Source organism: Carcharodon carcharias, chromosome 12 (genome assembly GCF_017639515.1).
Source record: "Carcharodon carcharias isolate sCarCar2 chromosome 12, sCarCar2.pri, whole genome shotgun sequence".
NCBI lineage: Eukaryota > Metazoa > Chordata > Chondrichthyes > Lamniformes > Lamnidae > Carcharodon > Carcharodon carcharias.
Window position 1 is genome coordinate 76,185,428 of NC_054478.1, and position 26,990 is coordinate 76,212,417.

At 41.5% G+C, this 26,990-nt stretch overlaps 1 protein-coding gene across 7 annotated transcripts in view; it reads left to right on the forward strand.

Annotated features, from left to right (window-relative positions):
* The first annotated feature begins 2,753 nt into the window (after positions 1-2,753).
* The window catches only part of tlk1a (tousled-like kinase 1a), a 192,625-nt gene continuing 168,388 nt past the window's right edge, over positions 2,754-26,990 (forward strand). For 2 of the 7 annotated variants that reach the window (XR_005944582.1, XM_041200932.1), the window contains exons 1-2: positions 3,049-3,222; positions 3,445-3,578. Coding sequence is in view for 5 of the 7 variants with exons in the window: in XM_041200932.1 (XP_041056866.1) it covers positions 3,452-3,578 (127 nt within the window). In the remaining 2 variants the exon portion in view is untranslated. Of the gene's footprint in view, positions 2,883-3,044; positions 3,223-3,444; positions 3,579-26,990 lie in introns of those variants that run through there. The other 5 variants (XM_041200926.1, XM_041200927.1, XM_041200929.1 and 2 more) reach the window with 5 other exon arrangements.

The following is a 26,990-nucleotide window of genomic DNA, read 5'->3' on the forward strand; positions in this document are numbered from 1 at the left end:
GCTTGCAATAACAGCCTTGTCATGGTGCCAGTGGATTTAAGGAACCTCACAATCCTGAACTGAGATAGTCCTATCATCAGATCCTTTTTCTTCTTCTGGAAGCTTCTGATCAATGCTACCCATGTTCTCAAGTTCTTGATAATTCTCGAATGGGTGGATTCTCGAATAGGTGTTCAGTTTCAACATATGTGTTCTTGAAATTGTCAAAGAGGGTGACTCTCTTCACTTTGTAAACCAACTCATGGGAATCTAGCTTGTGGACAAGTCAGGACATCCCCAGAACTTAATCAGGAAAACAGTGCTATCTGGAGAGGTGATCACCCAGAATGCTAACAGTTTAGTTGAGATAATTTGCCCCTAGAATCAGCAAAGTGGGTTTTTATTCCAGAAATGTTGTGGTTCTTAAGAAATTGGATTGGGAGTTCATCTGAACTTGGATCTCAGGGCCTGAACTGTTGCATAAAACAAGGAAGGGTAAAATGGCCACACACTTACACATCATTCAGGCAGTATGCTGGCAGTCATACAGCTGAAAGAAGCATACTAATATGTGACGATTCAACCCTGCCATCAGAAGTTTTTGAACTCAGTTTCAAAGAACAAAGCTATCCATTCGGCCTCTCAGCAGTAACAAGGGCTTTCACAATATGTCAATTAATCGTTACAGCATACCTCCAGCTTCATCACCTTCATGTACACCTGCAGCTGGTACACTGGTGCATGAGAACTCCCTGCAGGAAGCCTGCTGCTAAGACAGTCTGTTCACTTAGTACAGCCCTAGGCCTCATGATTAACACTAAGAAATTTTAAATAAATCTACTCATGGTCTTAAGTTTTTATGGCACGTTTGCAAAATTTTCTTTAGCAGATTTTTCACCCAGTGATGGATTCAGGACCTTTGGGGACTTGGGACTTTTCGTAGAATCATAGAATGGTTATAGCACAGAAGGAGACCATTTGGCCCATCGTGCCTGTGCTAGCTGTCTGAAGGAGCAATTCACGTAGTGCATCCCCTTGCTTTTCCCTATAGCACTGGAATGTTTTTCTTTTTAGATAATGATCCAATTCCCTTTTGAACGCCTCAGTTGACCCTGTCTCCACCACACTCCTAGGCAGTGCATTCCAGATCTTAACCACTCACTGCATGAAAAGTTTTTCCTCATGTTGCCATTGCTTTTTTTGCCAATTACCTTAAATCTGTGTCCCCTAGTTTCCTTCTAAGAGATTTCAAGTACTTTACATTGTTCTGAAGTGGGTTGAACTGGAATAATCGGCTGGATTTAACGGTGAGTTAGGGCTCTTTGACCCCCCCGCAATAAAAATGTTGGGGGCAAATCCAGCTGTGCCCTGCCAACAGGTTGCCCCACAGCCATTTGTTGGTTTAAGGTGGGACTTCCATTCCCATCTTGGCAGCATGTCCCACCTCTGGGAGCTGCCAGCCAATCAAATAGCTGGCAGCACTTTGGTTCTACTAGAATCACTGGCTGCAGTGACCACTTCTGGGAGTGCATCCAGTCCCCAATGGCACGGAGCCATGGAGTTGGAGTTAATAAAGCGGCGGGGGATGTGTGTGTGTGTGTGGGGGGGGGGGGGGGGGGGGGGGGGGGGGGTGGAGTGGGAGTGGGGGCGGTGGTGGTAGAGTTTTCAGCGGAGTTAGGCTAGAAAGTCCCAGTGAGGGGGCTGTGGGCCAGGATAGACAGGCCAGGGGGATAGGGGAACCAGGGTGGAAAGGAGGAGGGCAACCTTGGGGGTGGTCCCTCCAATAGGCCTGGGGGCCCTAAAAGGCATCCTTCCCACCATTGCTCACCACAAGCCTGCAAAGGGTAAGCTGCTGGGCTGGGTACATGACGTGGGCCTCTCCTGCTGCTGGTTAAATCCCCGCAGTGGTGGGATGAGAATGGAATTCATGACAGTGGTTCCAGGGATGAGGAACTTCAGTCACATAGATAGATTGGAGAAGTTGGAACTGTTTTCCTTTGAGAAGAGTAGGTTGAGGGGAGATTTTATAGAGGTATTCAAAATCATGAGGGATCTGGACAGGGTAAATAGAGAAAAACTGTTCCCACTGGTGGAAGGCTCGAGAATGAGAGGGCACAGAATTAAGATAATTGACCAAAGAAGCAATGGAGGCATGAGGAGAAACTTTTCTGATGCAGTGAGTGGTTAATATCTGTGCTGCCTAGTGTGGTGGAGGCAGGTTCAATTGAGGCATCCTAGAGGGAATTGCATTATTATCTGAAAAGGAAGAATATGCAAGGCTATGGGAAGAAGGCAGAGCAATGGCAGTAAATGCATACATGATGGGCTGAATGGCTTCCTTCTGTGCTGTAATCACTGTGATTCTGTTAGGTGGTTGTTCCTCCTGAAAATGGGCAATGTCTGTTTGAATACAGAACATGTAGGTGAGTTAAAATAAAGCTATTAAGTTCTCCCAAATACTAAGTAAAGTTTGAAATAATATTGTAATATACAAGTTTCCCAGCTCTTGAAATCCTTAATATACCATTGATGGGGTAGTGTTTGCCTTTTTTTTGAAAATGGAAAATTGTATCACTGCAGGTAAAAAAAATAGGATGACAATAAAATGCCACTTAAGTCACAAAAAAGACAATATTCACTGAAGAATAATTTCCATCAAATTGTGCATCTCAATATGCTGCATATTTCCCTAGAGTTGCTCAGGTTCACGTCATGACATCCAACTGTGGGCGGGGCGGCTCAGTTACTTTAGTTTCATTATTTTCTTTCAAAAAAAACTATGAAGGAATTTGGCGCGACATTGTCGCAAAAATAGTTTCCCGAGTAAAAGCCGAAGCCCCTTTAATGAGAAGCTTTGAATGTGCGGAGTGAGCAGCGGGCGAGCTGAGAGTTATTGACGTTTGGTGAGACAATGAGAGAGAAGTTTCCCCAAACAGCAGCAGCAGCAGCTTAGAAACCTGTCCCTGGGCCAAAGGGGACGGGGTTTACTCTTCTACTCTCAAAGTTTAAAGTCAAGCTCGGCGGCGGCATTGACCCAGCGCCGGGAGGGGGCGGTGGGGGGCAGCTGTCGGCTGACAGTCGAGGTCGGGCCGCAATATTATTATTATTTATTATTATTGTGGCTTTTTGCCATTTTATTCTCTCCGCTGAGGTGCACGAACCTCGCGATAGTATTTGCACAAACGATGCGTGACGCTTAACTGATGCGAAGGTGACGGGGCCACTTGAAGACGCAGTGCAGAGGTGTGTGAACGTTTGTCACAGGGAAAAAAACATATACATTTATATTTAAATGTGTGAGCGTGGAAAAATAAAGAGGGCTTTTTTAAAAAAAAAAATAAGGCACTTTCTTGTCGGGTGTCTGGCGCGAGGTCGGCTTCAGTTTGCTGCTGTTTGGGGTTTTTTTGGGGGGGGTGGGCGTTGTGTCGGTGCTGACACTTTGTGTGTGTTTTTTTTGTCTCAAAGTAGCTTGATGAGTGTCCAAAGTAACAGTGGAAGTGGTGGAAGTTTGGAGGGGACGCCATCTTGGTCCCAGTTCTCCACGTCCCCAACGCCGGGAGCTTTGCAGACTAACACGGCACCTGTAAAGGCTAAAGAAGGTAATTTACTCCACACTCACACTCGGCTTCAACTCTCGCCCGTGTTTTCTGATGTCTTTTGAAATGTTTTATTTTATTTTATTGTTGTTGTTGTTCTCCCATTTGTGAAGCGGTGGCACACCGGGTCCCAGGCGGGTTGCTCCGAGGCCCTGGGTACATTAACATGAGATGAGATGAGGTGTCTAATGGTTGGTCTTGTGGTGCACACGCCAGAAACCCTCAGGCGGAATCTTAGGCAGACTTATTTAGGCACTGGTATCGCTTTAGAATGCATTATATATTTTTTAAAAAATCTTCAGGCTCCACAGACCTTTGGTTATGAAGTGATAAAAAGTGGAGCTGAGGTTTTATTGGAGCTGTAACATGTTATGTTTACTCCATTGTGTGGTGCCCTCCCCTCAGCGAGAGATGATGAAGAGGGTCAGGGCTTGACTTGGGGAGTCCATGATCTTATTTCAGTGCGAGTTTTGGCGGTTGACATATTGATTTGCAACATGATACTGAGAGGTTAAGTAAATTGTTTCTGAAAACGTAACCAGCAGGCTGAACTCCATTGCCATTTTTGGCAATGCCAGTCACTGATGAGATTTTTTTACAGTAAGTGGAAGGTATCAAACAGTATGGAAAGCACAACGCAGCAAAGCGTCAGATTTTGGATTTTCAGATCAAAGGGAGACTGTCTTTTTGGCAACTGCAGCCATCCTTCCCACGATCTGAAGCAGAAGGTTTCGAAACCTAATGGCCTCCAAATTTTATCAGAACTTAAACCCCATCGCATTTTCAGCTCTTCACTACTATAAATGGAGTACCAGTTAATCTATTAAAATATTTAGCAGCTTGATCAAACCCCCGTCACGTTTCTTGGTAAAGCACCTCTCTTTGCAGTCATTTTGGGTTTGCATAAGGACATAATAGTTTTCTGAAAGGGAAAGAAGAATTTAAAATTTGGAGAATAGCCACAGGTGAAGTCCCAATGTTCAATTTTGACTATTAGTTAGAAAATACATGGATTCTTAAATTTATTGGCTAGTACATTACATTTAAAAATATTGCATTGTAAGCTAAACATGCTTGAAAGGTGATAGCAACTGCTGAGTCATCAGAATGATTTTTATATATTTTTGTAAAATTGTGTTACACAACTGCATGAGAGATCTATTAAAAATAACAATTTTCACTGTATTCTGCACTTCTGATACTGTGGGAGTTTTTATTTGTTGACATTGGGTTTACGCTTTTTCATAACCATACCTCACAGTATATGTAGATGGACATATTCCAATAATGACAAAATATTAGTACTTAATCACTTTGGAAGGAAACAATTACTTAGCAAAAGTTAACATAGTATTATTCTGAGAAAATAATTGTTAACTGCTGCGTTTGAATCACAAACGCCAATTTTGAAATTGAAATAGCAAAGCATGCTCTTTATCTTTACTGAAATAATTTCATAAGCATTAATGCTGCATGAAAATATTTTGGAAGGCAATGACCCATTGGGAAACATGAAAAAAATTGAACAACGCTTTACCATATTCAACAAACATGTCAAAACATGTCAATATTGGGCAGGTGAAAATGATTTTTCATCGCTCTCAGCTCTCCGGTTATTTCATCAGCAGGGCAGTTTTATTATCCATCTGAAATCCAAACTATAGTATGTTTTTACAAATATTGTAATGTGAAGAAAGTTTCAAATACAGAAACCCAGCATGTTGAGCGATTACTTGTGAACACTTAGATTTCACTAATAGCTGTAGTCCCGACATTGAATGTGTTCTCAATTTCTTGCTTACAATTGTGATATTCATTGCAAGAAATGAATGCATGTAATGAACCAATTTTCACTGATATTCCAGATTGAAAATTTCTTGCACCTACAAGTATTGAATAATGCCTGTGGTTATTTCTGCAAAGGCCTGGTTAATCTGAAGTTTGTTGCACTGGTTAATTTCCAACAATTGGTAAAAGCATTGATTGTAAAATTCATTTCCAAGAGGTGGTACTAGTCAAAAGAGTTGGCTTAGTGGCTAGTGCCTTGCCTCTGAGCCAGAGGTTCTGGGTTCAAGTCCCACTCTAGGACTTGATAACCGAGGAAGGTACGTTCATAACGCAGCCAAATGGGTTGATTATCAATTTATAATTCCTTCCAACATACGGACTCAAATGGTAAGAGTGGGATTCCTAGTCAACCATCTGGTGAAAAGAATTGGAGCCTCTACCATCACAATCCATAGGCTACAACATGCATGTTCAGGTGTATGTTGCCACAGCAACTCTGATTCCATGTGGATCAGTTGGCTGGATGGCCAGTGTGTGTCAGATTGGTGCCAACGGCACAGGGTTTGATCTCGGTTCTGGCTGGAGTGGATTTGGGATTTGCCTCCTTGCCCTACCCATGGTGGAGATTGTGGGGCTGTGGGTTGGACCTGCCTTCGGACAGAGAACTCCAGAAGAAGAATCACTTTTTAGAGAAAAAAGACAGTAAATTTAAGGAGAAAACAGCCCTTCCATCTAAATTGAGTTTAAATTGAAATTAAATCCATATTACATAATGGTGTGGCTCTTCACGTGAAAATGAGTATGAGCACAACTGATTTGTCACACAGCAATTTACTTTAGATTTTTTCCTTACCAACAAGGTAATTTTAAAAACTGCATGTAAATACTTTATTTGGAACCAGATCTAAGATTAAAGGGGCATTGCCCTGGGAAAAGAGGCAAATTTCATTTTATAAAATTGTATGCAAGTGATCAGATGTGGTCTGACAATTTACAGTGCACTTTGCACTGGTGATCTGTTGTAATTGGTTTACAGAAACTTTCATGATAATTACATTCATTAAACCTTTTTAAGTAATATATGTATATTATCGACTATTTCAACAGAGGTTTGTTTGTGTTGACATCCTTTGGATGAAATGCATCTCGGGTTCTATTGCAGGCTCATCTTTGTAGTTTGAAAAATATGATACATAGAAGGCATTGAACTATTTTAGGGACCATTTGCAATACAGCTGCAGTATTGGTGCAAAATGGTTTTACTTTGCACTGATGAATTTATAGTTTAGAGGAGATCTGGAATCTGATCTGACCTGACATTGAAACAAAGTAGATTGAGACTCTGGGGAAGAGTGTCTTGCTGTACTTTACTTTGCAGTCAATATGGGCCAGAATATCCAATTTAAGCTTCAGAAGTTAGTATCATTGTTGAACCTGAAAGGATTTACACTGACAGGTTTGTGAAGGAATGAAGTTTTTGGTGTGTTGCAGCCTGTGATACAGTAATAACAATATTGTTCAAATCTATTCTTGGATTTTCCTAACTGATGTTTTGTGGGATAATCCCTTTTCTTCATCCGCATGACTCCCTCCTGTTTTAAGCGGCATGTTTGTCGTACAGTTGACTTTGTAGAAGTGTCTGAAGAAATGTCCTTGATTGATTTCCTTTTCAGCCATTTGATGTTACTCCTGATTTCATTGAATTGAATGTTTTCAGGGCAGCTATGCCTGTTGTATATTTATTAGCCCACTTGCTGCTCCCAAGCTTGTATATTCCCATGCTAATTTAAAATGATGGATCCATACCTGTTATTACTTTTAATCTTGACTGATCTGTTGCTGATTCAAAATATGCATAATGCTAGAAAACTTTTATTTCCTTTCTTGGATGAGGTGTAGTGTGGGAAAGAAGATGAGATTGTTCAGATGTTTTGTATTGAATAATAATGTACATTAGTACTGTATTGTATGTAGATTCCAGTGTGCTTATGATAATTCAAAGTTATCACTTTGTGTACTATAAATTGAAATATCCAATAACAAATAATGTAAATAGAATGAGGTAGGAGTTTAGTGCTCTCATAATTTTATTACTAGATGATTTGAAAGATGGGTACACTAGAGTTACTTCAAAGGTGGTAGAGGAGAGATAGAAATTTCAGTTGCAGTATGTATTTCATGTTCTATTCACTGTTGCATAATGCTTAAGTAGCACCTTCAAGACAGTGCATCCCAAATCAAGCTTTTTTACCTGGTCAACCTGCAGTTGTTGGACTTTATAGCAAATGGAGAAAAAATGCATATAATTACTGTTGTTTCTCACTGCAGAGTAAAAATTTGCTATCATTCTATTTATTACTACAGCAAGTCCAAAACACTGTCATATAAAAATTTGTGGTTTTAGTTTTACTAAGGTGGTTTTGGGAGCATAGATGGCTGTATTTTCAGCCATTTGATTTCATTACCAAGGGTTAATCTAGAAATTGAGTGTATTCTGTATACTTCTTAGTGTTTCCTGCTCCCAAGCATGTGTATTTTCCATGCTTATAAGAATTGCTTATTCTTGAACTGTATCAGTAGGTGATTTTATATAATTTTGCCCAAATACGTAATGTTGCATCTTTAGTGCATCCAAATGTGAATAAAGGAACGTTCATTCAGACTGACTGGAAATGAATTGTTGATAATCCATAAACTTAGTGCCAGTCTTAGTTAATACATTTGTGCAATTATTAACAAACTTCTTATTAATTATTATTCTGATGAAACCGAAATCGGTCCTGTTTCCATTTTGAAAACCAAAATCCAAGTTCATATTCCTTGCTGTGGATTGTATATTTCTGTATTGGTCAAAGCGCTCTTAAGTAAAATGTAGTTACATTTTTTTAAAATTAGTTTACTTAGTTAATCATATTTGTTAACTAGTTATGCCAAAAGTTTTGCCATCACAGCACGTGCTATCTTCCATGTCTTTTTTACTGTCTTCAAATGAAATCTAGCTTTAAATCCATGAACATGCTTTCTTAGTTGATTTTTATATGTGATACTGCTCACATTTTTTCTAGTTGCGCTTAAAATTTAACGTGTACCCCTTAGTACATACTATTTTGAACACCATTTATTGCTGATATGCGGTTCCATTTCCCACTTATTAAATGTCTTTTGACCAGTACCAATAGAATCATGTTCTGAAACAACTTGAGAATGGTTATATCTTCATGCACACCATAATGTAACTGTGCATGCTTATAAAGACACGGATAAGATTGGAGTTGCATTGTGTTGTGTATTGTGGACACAATTTTACCACCTTGGTGCATTTAGCTAGGTCATCCAGTGGGTAATTTTAAACTTTGTATTTTGATATCTTATAGTATACAGATATTGAAATAAAACTTAGCCAAACCTTTCTCCAGTGGAACCTGAACCACTTTTTAGAATTCCACAATTATGATCATAACTTTGAACAAAAATGAAATGTTGGGAAAAGCGGGGGGTGGTGGTGGGGGGTGGGGGGATCTAGAGTTGAACCATAACAGAAAATGTTAGGAATGTACAGAAGATCCTTTAATTAGTACCTATTTCTCACCTACATGCTGTCATTTGGTGATATCATCAGAAAGCACAGCATTAGTTTTCACATGTTTGCTGTTGACACCCAACTCTACCTCGCCACCATCCCCACATGACTCCCCTACTGTTGCTATACCAATAGACTGCTTATCCAACATCCAGAACTGGATGAACAGATATTTCCTCCAATTAAGTACTGGGAAGACTGAAACCATTGTTTTTGGTTGCTGCTCCAAACTCCATTCCCTAGCTACCAACTCCATCCCTCTCCCTGGGAACTGTCTGAGATTAAGCCAGTCTGTTTGCAGACTTGGGGTCACACTTGATCCTGATATGAGCTTCTGACTTCATATTCCTGCCATCACTAAGACCACCTATTTCCACCTCTGTAACATCTACTTTAACCCTCATTCATGCCTTTGCTACCTCAGGATTTTACTATTCCAACAATCCTGGCTGGTCTCCCACATTCTATACTCCGTAAATTTGAGGTCATCTAAAACTCTGCCCATGTCTTAACTTGCACCAAGTCCCGTTCCCCTATCGTCCCTGTGCTTGGTGACCTTCTTTGGTTTCTGGTCAAGCAAGGTCTAGATTTTAATATTCTCACTGTTGTTTTCAAATTGCTCTATGGCCTTGCCCCTGCTGTATCTCTGTAATCTCTTCCAACTCCTCAATGCTCAGATAATCTCTACTTATCTGATTCTGGCCTCTTGAGCATTCCCCATTTTAATCACTCCACCATTGGTGGCTGTGCCTTCAGTTGTCTAAACCGTAAACTTTGGAATACCCTCCCTACACCTTTCTGTCTTGCTCCCTTGTTTTCCTTTTTTAAGACACTCCTTAAAAGCTATTTCTTCGACCAAGCTTTTGGCCATCTGACCTAACATTTTGTCGCTCGGTGTCATTTTTTCATAAAGCCCTTGTGGGATGTTTTATTATGTTAAATGAGCTATATAAATGATGTAAGTTCTTGAAGACAGAAGGCAGGTTAATGTTTCAGTGTAGATACCTGATCAGAACTGATTCTCAAGCTAGTTAAATTTTTGATGCTAGTAGGTCACTTTTTAGAAATATTTTGCATCATATTATGTGAGCTGAACAATGTTACATAAAATGTAACCTTGCCTTTTGGACAAATGAGACCTGATTTAGTGACTTGTACTCAAAATTGAGACCAAGCAATTTTACCTTGCCTGACCCTCATACCTGCATCAATGCAAAATCATCTGAAATGTTGATTTTAATTGAGAAATTGATGGCAAAAGGTTTTGAAGTTCAGAAATGAGAAAAAATGGCTGCCCTTTGATTAAATTAGCCACAGATTTGACATCCCTCTCATCTTCTGATAACTAATTTGTTATCTCTAATTTTGGACATTGCAGTTAAAATATCTTGATTGGATTTTTAATAAATCTGTTTAGATATCCTGAGGGGGTAACTGAAATTAAGTTATCCAAATAATGTATGTTACCCTCATGTTGAATTGGATATTGTGTATAATGTGTTTTCTGAATGTCAATTTCCTTCAGATTATCCACGCCTCTACCTGCATTTTTGGCCTCCAAGATCAGTTGGTCTCCTCACTTGGAACCTGATCTGTGATTTCAAGAAGGGCTGTTTTGTTTTCCTGTTTGTGTAATATATGCTTTATTTAGAGTAGTGTAGGAGGTGAATGAATGCATAATTTGGCTCCCATTCATTTCTGTATACATCACTAATCAGAAAAGGCTCACTTGAAGGAAACTGTTCTTCAGGTGAGTCTGAAGTGCATGCATTATTTCTGACTTTTTCTTCCTATGACTATAAACTGCTGCAGCTACAAAAGGGAAGTTAGAAACTATGTTTGACATGTATGACTGATACAGACCCATCTACTTCGTACTGCTGCTGAGCTGGATATATGATCATTAGTAGAATAGTGGCTCTTCCATTAATTTGCATCTGCGTTGGGAGCGTAAACTAAAGGTTTTTAAAAGGTATATGTATGTACTTAGTGGTGAAGTATATTTTTTCTTTCTTCTTGCCCTCCATTCTTGCCAAATAGATTTTAGGTGGTTCCTGGAAGATTGCATACTATGGCAGAAAGACTTCCTGGCAGGAAGGGGAGACTAATTTTGAAAAGCACCCCTCTAATGTAAATTGTGTATAAGAGTGTGTTAACAAAAATGTTAACACTGAGTTTACAAAACATAACAGGCTGTTTGGCCCAACTGATCTATGCTGCATATGAGTCTCCTTCCACACCTCTTCATCTAGCACCATCAGAATATAATACTATCGCTTTCTCCATTATGTATGTATCTAGCTTCCCCTTAAATACATGGGCTGCTCGCCTCAACTGCTACATTTAGAGTCATAAGAGTCATTATTGTACATGAAGTGGCTATTTGGTCCATTGAGTCTATGGCAACTCTGTAGAGCAGTTCAGTCAATCCCATTCCCCTACTCTACCCCCATAGCCTTGCAAGTTTATTTCCCTCGTGCCTATCTAATTTTTCTTTTGAAATCATTGATCCACCACTCTTTTAAACAGGTCATTTACCACTGTGTGTTTAAAACAAAAATCATTGATCCACCACTCTTTTAAGCAGGTCATTTACCACTGTGTGTTTAAAACAAAAATCATTGATCCACCACTCTTTTAAGGTCATTTACCACTGTGTGTTTAAAACAAAGAGTTCCTCCTCACAGAGCGCCCCCCCCCCCCCCCCCCCCCCCCCCCCCCCGGGCCACTGTATCTCTTGCCTTAAATCCCTGTCCCCTCGCCCTTGTACCATCAGCAAATGGGAAGAGCTTTCCTTGGCCAGTATGTTCTTTGTCCATCTAGGAAGGAATCATTGATGGATTTGGTGCTGAGGTGGCCTAGTGGACCAAGTTTCTGCGGGGATCACCTGACTAAGAGTGATCATGTATTATAACGTATAGATTAAATAATAGAGAAGAGTAAGGAACAATCTAAGTAGAGCTGCTAAATTGGAAGAGGGCTAATTTCAATGGGATGATGGGGGGATCCAGCCAGGGTAAAATGGAACCAAAGTTTGACAGGAAAAGCTGCAACTGAGCAACGGATGATCTTTAAGGAGGAGGTGTTTCAGACTAGATACTTTTCAGCATAAGGGGAATGAAACCCAGGGCTCCTTGGATGACTAGAGCGATGGAGAATATAATGAAACAAAAAAAGGGTGTGTGATACATGTAAAGTAAATTCTTCAAAAAAGAACCAGGCCAGATACAATAAGTTGAGAGGGAAAGTGAGAGGAAAATAAGACTGGCAAAGAAAATGGTAAAAGGTAACTCAAAAATCTTCTACCAGCATATAAATAGTAAGTGGGAAGTAAAAGGGGGAGTGGGGCCTATTGGGGACAAGACGGGTAATATATGCTGACTGCTGTAGCACAAGGATAGGATACTTAATGAGTAATTTATATCAGCGTTTACTAAGGAAAAGGATGCTGAGAAAATATTGGTCGAACAGACATAGCAGTGGTAATGAATGGGATGAAAATTGATAGGCACAATGTAATGGAAAGGCTGGGTATGCTTAAGGCTAGATAAATCGCCTGGTGCAGGTGCCTTGTTTCTCAGGTTGCAGATAGCAGAATGGCTTGCCATAATCTTCCAACCTTCCCTAGATATAAGAGGATTGAAAAATGGCAAATATGGCACCATTATTAAAGGGTGTAAGGACATTCCTAGTAACTACAGGTCAGTCAGTTTATCATCAGTGATGTTAGAAATAATAAAATTAACAGGCACTTGGGGAACTTCTGAGTTAATTAAGGAGAACCAGTATGGATTTGTAGAAGGCAGATCATGTTTGACTAATCTAATTGAATTATTTGATGAAGTAACAGAGAAGTTCGTGAAGGAAAAACAATGGATGCTGCCCATATGAATTTTAAGAATGCCTTTGACAAAGTACCACATAAAAAGTTGACAAAATTGAGGCTTGTGGAATAGGGGGATCAGTGTCAGCATGGATAAAAGAATTGGCTTAAGGACAACAAACAACAACTAGTGGTAGATGGTTATTTTCAGACTGGATGATGGTAAACATTAGAACTCCCCAGGGGTCAATGCCAGGGCCACTGCTTTTATTTGATATATCCATATAAATGATTTGGATATTGGAATACAGAGTAACACTTCCGAGTTTAGTATCAAGAAATTTTGAGGTGTGGCGAACAGTGAGGATGATAGCAATCAACAGGAAATAGACTAGCAAAACAGATAGACAAGTGGCAGATGGAATTTAAAACAGAGTGTTGTGAGGTGAGGCATTTTGGTAGAAGGGTTAGGGAGAGGTGATACAGACTTAATGGCACAGTTCTAAAGAGTGTGCAGAGACAGAGGGACCTAGGGGTTCTTGTGCATTGATCTTTGAAGGTGGCGGGACATGTTGAGAGAGCAATTAGCAAATTACATGTGATCTTGGGTTTCAATAATAGAGATATTGAGTACATAAGCAGGGAAGATATGCTGAACCTTTATAAAGTTCTGGTTAGGCCACAACTTAGAATATTGCACCCAGTTTGTTCATCACACTTCAGGAAAAATGAGAGGGTCCTTGAAAGGGTGCAGAAAAGATTTACAAGAAAGGTCCCAGAGAATGAGGGAATTTAGCAACACAGTTAGGTTGGATAATCTGGGGTTGCTCTCCTTGGAGCAAAGAAGGAGATTTGATAGATGTATACAAGATTATACAGTTTTGGATAAGGTAAGGCATTCATCCATTGTAACAGACGAGTTACTCGTGTATGTAAATGAGAAGCAGGTTATTGCCCCACAAGGAACAGGCAACAAAGCTCCTGGAAGGCAGTCTGCTCTTGCCTTAAGTTATGATATTTAGCCAGACCCTGGGATGTGGGTCTCCAGTTAGGGACCAGTAACATTTTGTTTAGTGTAGTTAAAGGTTGAGATTCAAGACACCCGCTTTTGGAATAAAGTCACAAGATTCCACAGGTTTTGAACAAACAACGATAAAATTTATACAAGTTCAGAAAGCGAAAACAATTTACAATATGTATCTTATATACTAAAATTCAGGTTAAGTATGAGATACATGTGAATTAATAGACAAACTGTGGTTCAACACACCACATGACACAGTAAATGACAGATGCAACCAAGACAAAGTACATAGATTTCTCAAGAAATCACCCAGACCTTAGTCCCACTATGAGTCAGCCAATCTCACTGAAACTTGGTTTTTCTCATGAGGGTTTCCAGTCTTCACCTTTGAAGACTCTGCCTTGGAATTCTCTCCAAATGTCTCTCCCACTCAGATAGCTTTAACAGTAGCTCACTTCGCAGGATTTCAATCATGCCTTCCCAGATTTCTTCTCCCTGGATTCCTGAGTGATTTAACACTAGCTCACAAGCATACTTTCAGTCCTAAGGCCATGCTGAGTAGAACACCACTGCTCCAAAGGGGTACCTTTGCCCCAAAGGCCCACCGTATGGAGTCAGTTTGCTAACTGCATCTCTTTCTTTAGTGTGGAGCCTGTTTCTTTGCTCCCTTTTAACTTACTTAACAGGAATTATACCTGTCCTTGTGTCTGTGACACTTCTTGGCTAGAAGATTGCCTGAAACTGACTTCTGAGAAGAGTTGTTCACTGACCCTTGACTGATCTGGGCAACCTATCAAAATACTCCCAGAGGGTCCCACCCTTGTTACTAGGCCGGAATCACTGTAACAGCATTGGAACATCTGTACCTTCGAATGTTACAATTTCCATAGGCTGTGAATATAATACCCAGGGACTGTTATGATATGGCAGGTGGTATTTGCCAGGCTGACCAAACCCTAGAGGGAAACTTAGCCATGCTATCACAACGATTTTGCAATTTGTATTTATTACAAGAAGGTTTGTGCACTGAAGTCAGAAGTAATGAGTCCACTACTACCTTTAGAGATTTTAAAGATTAAATTAAAATATTTATTAACAAAAGAAAAGTTAAACAAAATTACAGTTATACAGTTACATTAAGGCTTATAACAGTTCTCAAAAGATTTCTACTTGATGAGACTCCCAACTACAAACCCTTTTCAGGCAACAGTCCAAATAAATTGTTGATCTATAAACATTCAGCAATATTATCACAAGCACCCACTGTTGCTGTAAGGGAGGTATTTCACAGCCGTTTTCTCCCTCTCACTCGACAGTGGAACTCCAAAGGCTTTTAACGCAACTTTGGTTACTGGGACAGCAAATGTCTCCAGGGGTGGCTAGAGACTTTTTCCATCAGCCTGTTTCACACACTGTACCTTTCAAGATCTTACATGGCCACACTGCACACAGCTTTCCATCTTTTTAAATATATGTTCTCCCTTTTGATCTGTAAATCCCATTGTTTCAACTTTTCTTTGGCAGTTACTATTCCCAGAATATAAAAAATCTTTCATGTTGTCATTATGGCCAGCACTTTCAGGGGAAATATAAACTTAATAACTTTGCTTTATTTATCTTGCCAGTTGTGAACATCCTATCGTGTCCCTTTAAAAATTAAACAACTTCTCAATTTATCTAAAAATGCAAATTCCATTCACACTGTATCTGCTGAGACCTCATTCTAGCTTACCCATCTCCATTTCAAATGCTTGTTTTACACCTAATCCCTTTTGATTTATTCAAACCTTGTAGTCTGTCTGCAGTTTAATTAATAGACACACTATCACACGCACACACTATCATGACTCACTGGGGATAGTGCGCTGTAATATCAAGCCCCACTGTTTCCTGAGCCCCGGCAAATATGAAACGTTTGACCAGACCATTAGATTGCTCCAATTCTACCAAACTGTTTAATTTAGGTTAACAGAATACGAGCACCAGGTTTGTAAACTTAATAAGTAAATAATTTTATTGAGCAAATTGTGCGCACATGCATACACGGCACATAAGACACACAAAACATGGATTTTAAGGGTGAGATGAAACAGTTCAATAGCACCAATCGTATATGATTCGATGGGTTGATTTTGATCGATGATTCATAGACGTTTACAGCACAGAAGGAGGCCATTTGGCCTATGGTGTCTGTGCCAGTCAACAAAGGTCTGACTTAACTAATCTCATTTTCCAGCGCTTGGTCCATAGCCCTGGAGGCCATGGCAACGCAAGTGAATATCTAAATACTTCTTAAATGTTATGAGAGTTTCTGACTCAACCATCCTTTTGGGCAGTGAGTTCCAGACTCTCACCACCTTCTGGGTGAAGAAATTTCTCCTCAACTCCCCTCTTAGCCTTCTACCTCTTACCTTAAATCTATGCCCCCTGGTTATTGACCCCTCTACTAATGGAAAAAATGCCTTCCTATCCACCCTAACTATGTCCCTCATAATTTTACACACCTCTGTGAGGTCCCCTCTCAACCTTCGCTGCTCCAAGGAAAACAATCCCAGCCTACCCATTCTTTCTTTATAGCTCAGACCCTCCAGGCAGCACCCTGGTAAATCTCCTCTGCACCCTCTCCAGTGCAATCACATCCTTCCTATAATGTGGTGACCAGAGCTGCACAAAGCACTTCAGTTGTGGCTTAACCAGCGTTTTGTACAGTTCCAGCATATCCTCCCTGCTTTTGTATTCTATGCCTTGGCTAATAAAGGCAAGTGTCCCATATGCCGCCTTCACCATCTTATCTACCTGCCCTGCTACCTTCAGGGATCTGTGGATATGCACCAAGTTCTCCCTGATCTTCAGTACTTCCCAGGGTCCTACCGTTCACAATGTAATCTCTTGCCTTGTTAGCCCTCCCCAAATGCATTACCTCACACTTTTCTGGATTGAATTTCAATTGCCATTGCTCTGCCCACCTGACTGGTCTACTGATATCCTCCTGCAGCTTACTGCTATCCTCCTCACTATTTACCAACCTACCAGTTTTTGTGTCATCCGTGAACTTCTTGATCATACCCCCTACATTTATGTACACCACCATCAGCAAGGGCCCCAGCACTGAGCCCTGTGGAACCCCAATGGTAACAGACTTCCAGTCATAGAAACATCCCTCTACCATCACCCTCTGCTTCCTGCCTCTCAGCCAATTTTGGATCCAACTTGCTGCTTTGCCATGGATCTCATGGACTCTTACTTTCTTGGCCAGTCTGCCATGAGAGACCTTATCAAAAGCTTTGCTAAAGCCATGTAGACCACATCAAATGCATTAATAAAAACAAAACTGCGGATGCTGGAAATCCAAAACAAAAACAGAATTACCTGGAAAAACTCAGCAGGTCTGGCAGCATCGGCGGAGAAGAAAAGATTTGACGTTTCGAGTCCTCATGACCCTTCGACAGAACTAGGCGAATCCCAGGAAGGGGTGAAATATAAGCTGGTTTAAGGTGATGGGGTGGGGTGGGGGGGGGGGGGGGAGGGAGAGGTGGTGTTGGGTGGGGGGAGAGAAGGGGGGGGGTGTTGGGTGGGGGGAGAGAAGTGGAGGGGGTTGGTGTGGTTGTAGGCAAAAGCAATGATAGAAGCAGATCATCAAAAGATGTCACAGACAGCAGAACAAAAGAACACATAGGTGTTGAAGTTGGTGATATTATCTAAACGAATGTGCTAATTAAGAATGGATGGTAGGGCACTCAAGGTATAGCTCTAGTGGGGGTGGGGGAGCATAAAAGATTTAAAAATATTTTAAAATAATGGAAATAGGTGGGAAAAAGAAAAATCTATATAATTTATTGGAAAAAAACAAAAGGAAGGGGGAAGAAACAGAAAGGGGGTGGGGATGGAGGGGGGAGGTCAAGACCTAAAGTTGTTGAATTCAATATTCAGTCCGGAAGGCTGTAAAGTGCCTAGTCGGAAGATGAGGTGTTGTTCCTCCAGTTTGCGTTGGGCTTCACTGGAACAATGCAGCAAGCCAAGGACAGACATGTGGGCAAGAGAGCAGGGTGGAGTGTTGAAATGGCAAGCGACAGGGAGGTTTGGGTCATTCTTGCGGACAGAACGCAGGTGTTCTGCAAAGCGGTCACCCAGTTTACGTTTGGTCTCTCCAATGTAGAGGAGACCGCATTGGAGAGACCAAACGTAAACTGGGCGACCGCTTTGCAGAACACCTGCGTTCTGTCCACAAGAATGACCCAAATCTCCCTGTCGCTTGCCATTTCAACACTCCACCCTGCTCAAATGCATTACCCTCATGTACATTCCTGGTTACCTCCTCAAAACATTCAATCAAATTTGTCAAACACGACCTTCCTTTAACTAATCCATGCTGACTATTCCTGATTGACCCATGTCTTTCCAAGTGCAGATATATTCTGTCCCTCAGAATTCTTTCTATTAACTTCCCCACCACCGAGGTTAAACTGACTGGCCTGTAATTTCCTGATCTATCCCTTCCTCTTTTTTTTAAATAAGGGTTAATGGTCCTCACCTGTGGCCAGAGAGAGTTTGAAAATTACTGTCAGGGCCCCTGATATCTCTTCCCTTAGCTCCCTCAACAGCCTGGGGTACATCTCATCGGAACCTGCGGATTTATCCACTTTTAAGGCATCTAAACCCGCTAGTACCTCCGCTCTCTTTTAATTTCCTCTAATATTTCACAGTCCTCCACCCTGATGTCTGTACCTGCTCGCCCTTTTCCATTGTGAAGACAGACGCAAAGTATTCATTGAGGACTGTACCCACGTCTTCCGGGTCCACACACTACCTCTCCTCTTAGCTCTATGGTCCCTAATTGGCCTTAGTTATTCTCTTGCTCTTTATATATTTAAAAATCCCCTTTGGGTTTTGCTTTATTCTACCCACCAATGCTTTCTCATGGACTCTCTTAGCTTTCCTAATTTCCTTTTTAATCTTTTCCCCCCCCACCACTTGCACTTTTTATACTCCTCTAGGAACTCTGCCGTATTGAGCCCTCGGTATCTGCCATAAGCTTCTGTTTTTTTCCTTAATCCTAACCTTTATGTCCCTTGACATCTAGAGTTCTCCGGACTTGGTCCCCTGCTTTGTCTTTACGGGAACATTTTTGCCCTGTACTCTCTCTGTTTCCTCCTTGAATGCCTCCCACTGCTCTGACACAGTTTTATCTGCAAGTAGCTTCTTCCAGTCCACTTGGGTCAAATCGTATCTCATCCTAGTAAAATTAGCCTTTCTCCAGTTTAGAACTTATATTCCTGGCCCAACCTTATCCTTTTCCATAACTATCCTAAATCTAACTGAGTTATGGTCACTTTCTCCAAAATCCTCCCTTACTGATATGCCTTCCACCTGCCCGGGCTCATTTCTCAATATTAGGTCCATAACAAGGAGAGGCAATGGCGTAGTGGTATTGTTGCTGGACTAGTAATTCAGAGGCCCAGGATAATGCTCTGGAGACCTGGGTTCGAATCCCGCCATGGCAGATGGTGAAATTTGAATTCAATAAAAAATCTGGAATTAAAGAAGTCCAATGATTGGACCATTGTCCAATCATTAAAAACCCATCTGGTTCACTAATGTCCTGTTGTCCTTACCTGGTCTGGCCTACATATGACTCCAGACCCACAGCAATAGGTAGCCTCTGAAATGGCCTAGCAAGCCACTCAGTTATAATAAACCATTACAAAGACAGAAAAAAGGAATGAAACTGTATGGACCACCCGGCATTGACCTAGGCACTGGAAATGACAACGGCAATCACAGCCCTGTTGACCCTGAAAAGTCCTCCTTACTATCATCGGAGAGAGCTATCTCACAGACGTAGCCATTCTCATGGAATCAGACCTTACGGATAATGTCTCAGACTCCACCATCACCATCCCTGGATATGTCCTGTCCCATCAGCAAAGGTATACAGTCGGGAGGGAGTTGCCCTAGGAGTCCTCAACATCAACTCCGGACCCCGGAAGTCGTCATGGGCAAGGAAACCTCCTGCTGCCCTCCCTCAGCTGATGAAACAGTGCTCCTCCATGTTGAACGTCAGTTGGAGGAAGCACTGAGGGTGGCAAAGGTACAGAATGTACTCTGGGTGGTGGGCTTCAATGTCCATTATCAAGAGTGGCTCAGTAGCACCACTACTGACCCAGCTGGCTGAGTCCTAAATGACATAGCTACTAGACTGGGTCTGCAGCAGATGGTGAGGGAACCAACAAGAGGGAAAAACATTCTTGACCTCATCTTCACCAACCTCCCTGCTGCAGATGCATCTGTCCATGACAGTATTGTTAGAAGTGACCACCACACAGTCATCGTGGAGACGAAGTCCCACCTTCACATTGAGGATACCCTCCATCGTGTTGTGTGTCACTACCACTATACTAAATCAGATGGATTTCGAACAGATCTAGCAACTCAAGACTGGACATCTATGAGGCACTGTGGGCCATCAGCAGCAGCTGAATTGTACTCGAACACAATCTGTAACCTCATGGCGTGGCATTTCCCCACTCTATCCTTACCATCAAGCCAGGGGATCAACCCTGGTTCCATGAAAAGTGCAGGAGGGGACACCAGGAGCAGCACCAGGCAAACCTAAAAATGAGGTGTTAACCTGGTGAAGCTATAAAACAAGACTACTTGCATGCCAAACAGGAATAAGCAGCAAATGATAGACTGGGTTAAGTGATCCCACAACCAGCACATCAGATCTAAGCTTTGCAGTCCTGCCACATCCAGTTGTGAATGGCAGTGGACAATTAAACAACTCACTGGAGGACGAGACTCCACAAACATCCCCATCCTCAATGATGGAGGAGCCCAGCACATCAATGCAAAAGGTAAGGCTGAAGCATTCGCACAATCTTCAGCCAGAAGTGCCGAGTGGAAGACCAATCTCGGCCTCCTCTGGAGGCCCCCAGCATAACAGATGCCAGTCCTCAGCCAATTCGATTCACTTCAGTGATGTCAGGAAATGACTGAAGGCACTGGGTAATGCAAAGGCTATGGACCCTGACAATATTCCAGCAATAGTACTGAAGACTTGTGCTCCAGAACTTGCCACGCCTCAGCCAAGCTATTCCAGTACAGCTACAGCACTGGTATCTACCCAGCTATGTGGAAAATTGCCCAGGTATGTCCTGTGCACAAAAAGCAGGACAAATCCAACCCTGCCAATTACCACCACATCGCCACATCAGTCTCCTCTTGATCACCAATAAAGTAATGGAAGGGGTCATCAACAGTTCTATCAAGCAGCACTTGCTTAGCAATAACCTGCTCACTGATGCCCAGTTTGGGTTCTGCCAGGGTCACTCAGCTCCTGACCTCATTACAGCCTTGGTTCAAATGTGGACAAAAGAGCTGAACTCCCGAGGTGAGGTGAGTGTGACTGCCGTTGACACCAAGGAAGCATTTGACCGAGTGTGGCATCAAGGAGCCCTATCAAAACTGGGAACACTCTGCTGGTTAGAGTCATACCTAGCACAAAGGAAGATGGTTGTACTTGTTGGAGGTCAGTCATCTCAGCTCCAGGACTCCAGCTGCAGGAGTTCCTCAGGGTAGTGTCCTCGGCTTAAGCATCTTCAACTGCTTCATCAATGACCTTCCATCATAAGGTCAGAAGTGAGAATGTGCGATCATCAGCGAACAATGTTCAGCACCATTCGCGATGACTCAGATACTGAAGCATTCCATTTGCGAATGCAGCAAGACCTGGACAATATCCAGGCTTGGGCTGACAAGTGGCAAGTAACATTCGCACCACACAAGTGTCAGGCAATAACCATCTCCGTCAAGAGAGAATCCAACCATTGCCCCTTGACGTTCAATGGCATTACCATCACTGAATCCCCAACTATCAACATCCTGGGGGGGGTTACCATTGACCAGAAACTGATCTGGATTAGCCATATAAATACGATGGCTACCAGAGCAGGTCAGAGGCTAAGAATCATGTGAAGAGTAACTCGCCACCTGCCTTGCAGATGGTGGGCAGGCTTTGAGAAGTCATCAGTCAGAAGTGTGATGGAATACTCCCCATTTGCCTGAAGTGCAGCTCCTACAACACTGAAGAAGCTGGACACTGTCCAGGACAAAGCAGTCTGCTTGATTGGCACCACATCCACAAACATTCACTCCCTCCATTACCAACGTGCAACAGCAGCGTGTACCATCTACAAGATGCACTGCAGGAATTCACCAAAGCTTCTTCGACAAACCCACGACCACTACCATCTAGAAGGACAAGGGCACCAGACAGATGGGAGTGCCACCACCTGGAAGTTCCCCTCCAAGTTACTCACCAACCTGACTTGGAAATATATCGCCATTCTTTCACTGTCGTTGGGTCAAAATCGTGGAGCTCCCTTCTTAACAGCACTGTGGGTGTACCTACACCATATGGACTGCAGTGGTTCAAGAAGGTTGCTCATCACCACCTTCTCAAGGGCAACTAGGGATAGGCAATAAATGCTGACCCAGCCAGCGAAGCCCACATCCCGTGAATGAATAAAAAAAAAAACTGCCCCCTCCCTTATTGGTCCTGGATGCAACTTAAGCATTTTGCCCCCTCCCTCCCTTGCCCACTAAAACTATCCCAGTTAATATTTGGGTAGCTATAATCCCCTACCATTACTGCCTTATTATTACACTTCTCTGAAATTTGATTACATATTGATCCTCTATCTCTCCCTGACTGTTTGCGGGCCTTTTATACACACCCAGCAGCGCTTTTACCCTTTTGTTTTTTTTTACTTCTACCCGTATGGTCTCATTTGATATTCCTTCCGAGATACCATCCTCCTCATTGCTATAATTGATTTCTTGATCAATATTGCAACCCCCCCATCCTATTCTATCCCCCTCTCTATCTCGTCTGAATACCCTATTACCGGGAACGTTCAGCTGCCAATCCTACCTTTTAGCCAAGTCTCGGTCATAGCTATGATATCATAATTCCACGTGCCTATCTGTGCCCTCAGCTCATCTGTCTTATTCCCTAGGCTCCTTGTATTAAAATATAACCATTTAGCCTTGCTAAACTCACTACTTTCTTATCTAGCCTATGTTTCCTCTGCCTTCCAGACTAACTTACTAGCTTTTTACCTTCTAATTCAATCTCGGTTTCTTTCCCCTCGGAACTACTTTTCAGGATCCAACCCCCCTGCCAATTTAGTTGAAGTCAGTCCCAACAGTATTAACAAACCTCCCCATGAGGATTTTGGTCTCGTTCCTGTTCAGATGTAACCTGCCCAACTTGTATAGGTCCCACCTCCCCCAGAAATGGTCCCAATGCCCCAGGAATCTAAAACCCTCCCTCCTGCACCATCTCTCCAGCCGCACATTCATCTACTCTATCCTTCTGTTCCTGTACTCACTACTTTGAGGCACCAGAGATAATCTAGAGATTACTACCTTTTGAGGTCCTGCTTTTCAATTTCCTACCTAACTCCCTGAAGTCTGCTTGCAGGACCTCATTTCTCTTTCTTCTTATGTCATTGGTCCCAACAAGGACTACAACCTCTCACATCAGAATGTCCTGCAAATGTCTTCCAAATTTTTTTCAGTTCTTGTTGATGACACGAGGTAGTATCCGGCACTTTTGGTATTTAGTTCACTGGTTGGGAGCTTGCTTTTCAATGTCTCTAACAGTGGTTTCCCCCTTTTCCTTTTTATAGGGGTTTCCTCAGAGAGAGAGAGAGAGCAGGTTATAGAAATATGAGGAAAAGAGATTTTTGATGTTTTCTCTTTGTAAGCCAGGAGCTTTTTGCACTGCTACCACACAAAACCCTGGTCAGCTGGTCAGGAGCCAATTAAAATGCTGTTGTCAGGCAGCTCCCTTGATCCAGCAATTCTTTCTGTCATCATCCTGTCTTTCATGGCACACCCTGTTACAGGACTGCAACATTGTATGTATATCTCATCCTGTTCCAGTGGGCAAGTCTCTCAAACTGCAGCCATTGCCATCCCAATCTATAGTCCAAGAGAAAATAAAAAGATATGTTCCTTATCCCACACATACACACACACAGTCCATAAAAGTGCTTCAGTGTCCCACTGTAATATTAGGGGGGAAAAGTAAATGATATTTGCGTTAGGGGACACAGATCAATGAATTCATAACACATGACCTGATGACAACGGCTTTTGCCGGTTCCAGGTTAGTGTAACAGTGACATATCTTAATATTTATTTGAGACATCACACAAACTGAAGCTTTCTACATCCTACTCTCTTAATCTCAAGGGGGTAATGTTTACCCAATCTTAGCTTCTATCCTTTTTCCCTACAAATTCACCATAGCAATGGGTTAGGGGTAACAAGTGGGGGAAGGTGATGATGATTAAGGAGGAAGAAGAACAGCATAGGCACAGCTACTAACTCTGAGAATAAGGAAGATGAAGATAGACTGAAACCCATCCCTTGGTTCCACGCAGAGACCTTCTGCGCTATTATCCTCTATCCCAAGCCATGCCAAATCCTTCCCTACATCACCAGCTTCTTGAAACACACGCCCAACTCTGATACTTTAACCCAGGAAAAAATAATAGTGAGGAAGTGGTACCAGGGATTCATGAGCACAGTCGAGCCTGAGGAGTGGAAAGTGGGTGAGGATGTGCTACTTTCCCAGTGGAGGCTGAAGAGAAAACTGTGTTTAACCTGTTCATCAGCTCTCCCGTGTGGAGATGCCCCATGTTAACACAAAAAGTGAAGTGCATTGCTTGTAAACTATTACTGTTCCTTACGCTAGCCTCCTGGCTCTTAACTAGTCCGAAGAATTGATTAAGAATAATTAGAGAACAGTGGAATCTTGAAATGCGTTTACTAATGATGGTGTCTGACAACATCACGCATGCATATTACAAAGCTTATAGGTGACTGTTTTGTTCTTTTAATAGGTAACTTTATTTAGTTTTATCTTGCCCCCTTTCTGTGTCAGCCCTGTTTTATTGGGCGCATTGCTCCAGGTCAGGTAGCTACAAGATGTTCTTTTAGGAACCTTTCTCCCCACAGACTCCACTAATACAAGGCCATATACTGCGTGATTTTTTGATTTAAAGGTGATTGGTGAGATTAGTCAAATAAACATTTAATCAAAGCATTTTTAGAAAAAAAGTTTTTCAGCAGGCTGGAAGATGATAGCAGTGGATATTATACATGGTAAAACTTCAGTAATTTTGAAAAGAGATTCTAACGGTTGTTTTCTGTTAGATGAACTGTACTGGAAATTAATAGTAAACTGTAATTTTTATATTCCAAACTAATTTTTATACAAAGTATGTTATTGCATTATGAAGGGAATGGGGCCCTCTCCTTGCCAAATTTTATGTCTCAATGTTGGTATTACATGATGATTGTAGAGTAAGATTTCCCAACTATTTGCTCCATCACTTGGTTATGCATTTATAGATATTGGGCAGCATGAGTCAACTCTGGAATGTAAAACATTGCATCCGCTTGTGATAGTGATTGACATCGTAGAAGCTGAAAAGATATCTGTGGCATACCTCAATCTAATGTACCGGAGGGATAAAGAGATGAACTTTGAGTTGGATGGTCTTTTTTCATCCAGACCTTTCCTGTGTTCTAATAGTATGCAAGCTGGATTGTGCCTGATCATTCTATTAGATATATAAAGAAGAAAAAGTTGGTGCAGACTTTTAAGTGTTGATTGGATTAAGGTATCCCAGTGCAGGTAGTCTCTATTTAGGTTCTTGCTTTGTTACGGATCTTTTGTTTGTGTATCACTGTTTGGTCTCTGGAAAAAATGTAGATGTAATTTAGATATAAATTTGGTGAAGTTTTGTTTTACGTGAACTTTGTTCGGTTGTTTACTTGGCTGTTTACACCAGCTGTTTTGCAATAATTGTATTTGACTTTGGCGAATTCAATAAAATTGTCCATTTGAAGAATAGGTGGTTTGGAGCTTAAGGCTAGATAATGGGACATCAAATGTCAAAATTAGAAATATTATTCCCCTAGCAGTATTTTTAAATTGTATAATTTTTGCTAAATATAAAACCCTCAACCTCATTATTTATTATAGTTGAGAATCTTGGTTTTTCACTTTGCTGATAAAGTTCGAAAACAAAAATTGCTTCCCAATGATGTACATACACAATGCTCCATTTCAATATTTTGTACAGCTATTTCTTAGAGTTACGCTTTATTTGACTTCTTGGATTGCGCCCTTCTCTTGGCTTAAATTGCACCAATGTGGAGCTATGTAATCATCACTAGAGCAGGTAGGGGGAACTATTTAGTGGAATTACTAATATTTTGTTTGTGTGTCTGTGTCTTTCCCAGATTAAATTATTTGCACAAAAAAAATTCTAAATATGTTTGAACCAAATCTGCTATAAACACTGAAAACTTGGAATTGAAAGTTTGCTTATTTATATAAAAAGCAATGAAGTTATTTCCATTGTTTATGAATATTATATCCTTGTAAGCTACTCAGTCAGTTTAGAACATGCAGTTTTTATTTTACTATAATCTTCTTCCTTTTGCATCTGATGTATTACAGCTGCGTGACTACTTTTTTTATCCACGCTTGTATAACCAACTTGTGATACCAGATATTGAGGCAAATGAGAAAATGCATTGCATATTGATACTCCAAAGTAAAAGATCATTAAGATTGCATTGTGCAGAATAAAGTTTTGTAGGACATTTGGATGTTTGGTTCTTACCCCCTCCCCTCATCACTTTTAGACTACAAGTATCAGTTCCTTCTCTATCCGCTTCACTCCAGTGTAACTCAGCCAATCTAAAGCGAGCTGACAAAAAATGTGAGTCTATGAAGCTGCTATCAGCTTAATTGTTGGAGAAGGAAGGGAGACATCTTGCTTGTTTTAGATTTAGTGTGTCTATATCAGAACAGATCCCAGTAATGCTACTGCGACCAGTTCCCCAATTGGAGTCATTTATCCAAAATTGAATTTGCCTGTGACATACTCATTCACTGTTAGTCAGTTATTATGTTTTGCATGGAGACGAAGATGTTTTCCTACCCAGAAAGAATGGAGGGGATTCCAGACCTACAAATGGTTAGCTTATGTGATTCTGTGATGCGTATTAGCTGAGTTGCCAGGCCCTTCAAGTGCATTTTGTAATAAGTGCTTATATTCCTGATCTGCACTGATTCTTATACACATGCTTGTAAAAAGAGATACTCCTTGATCA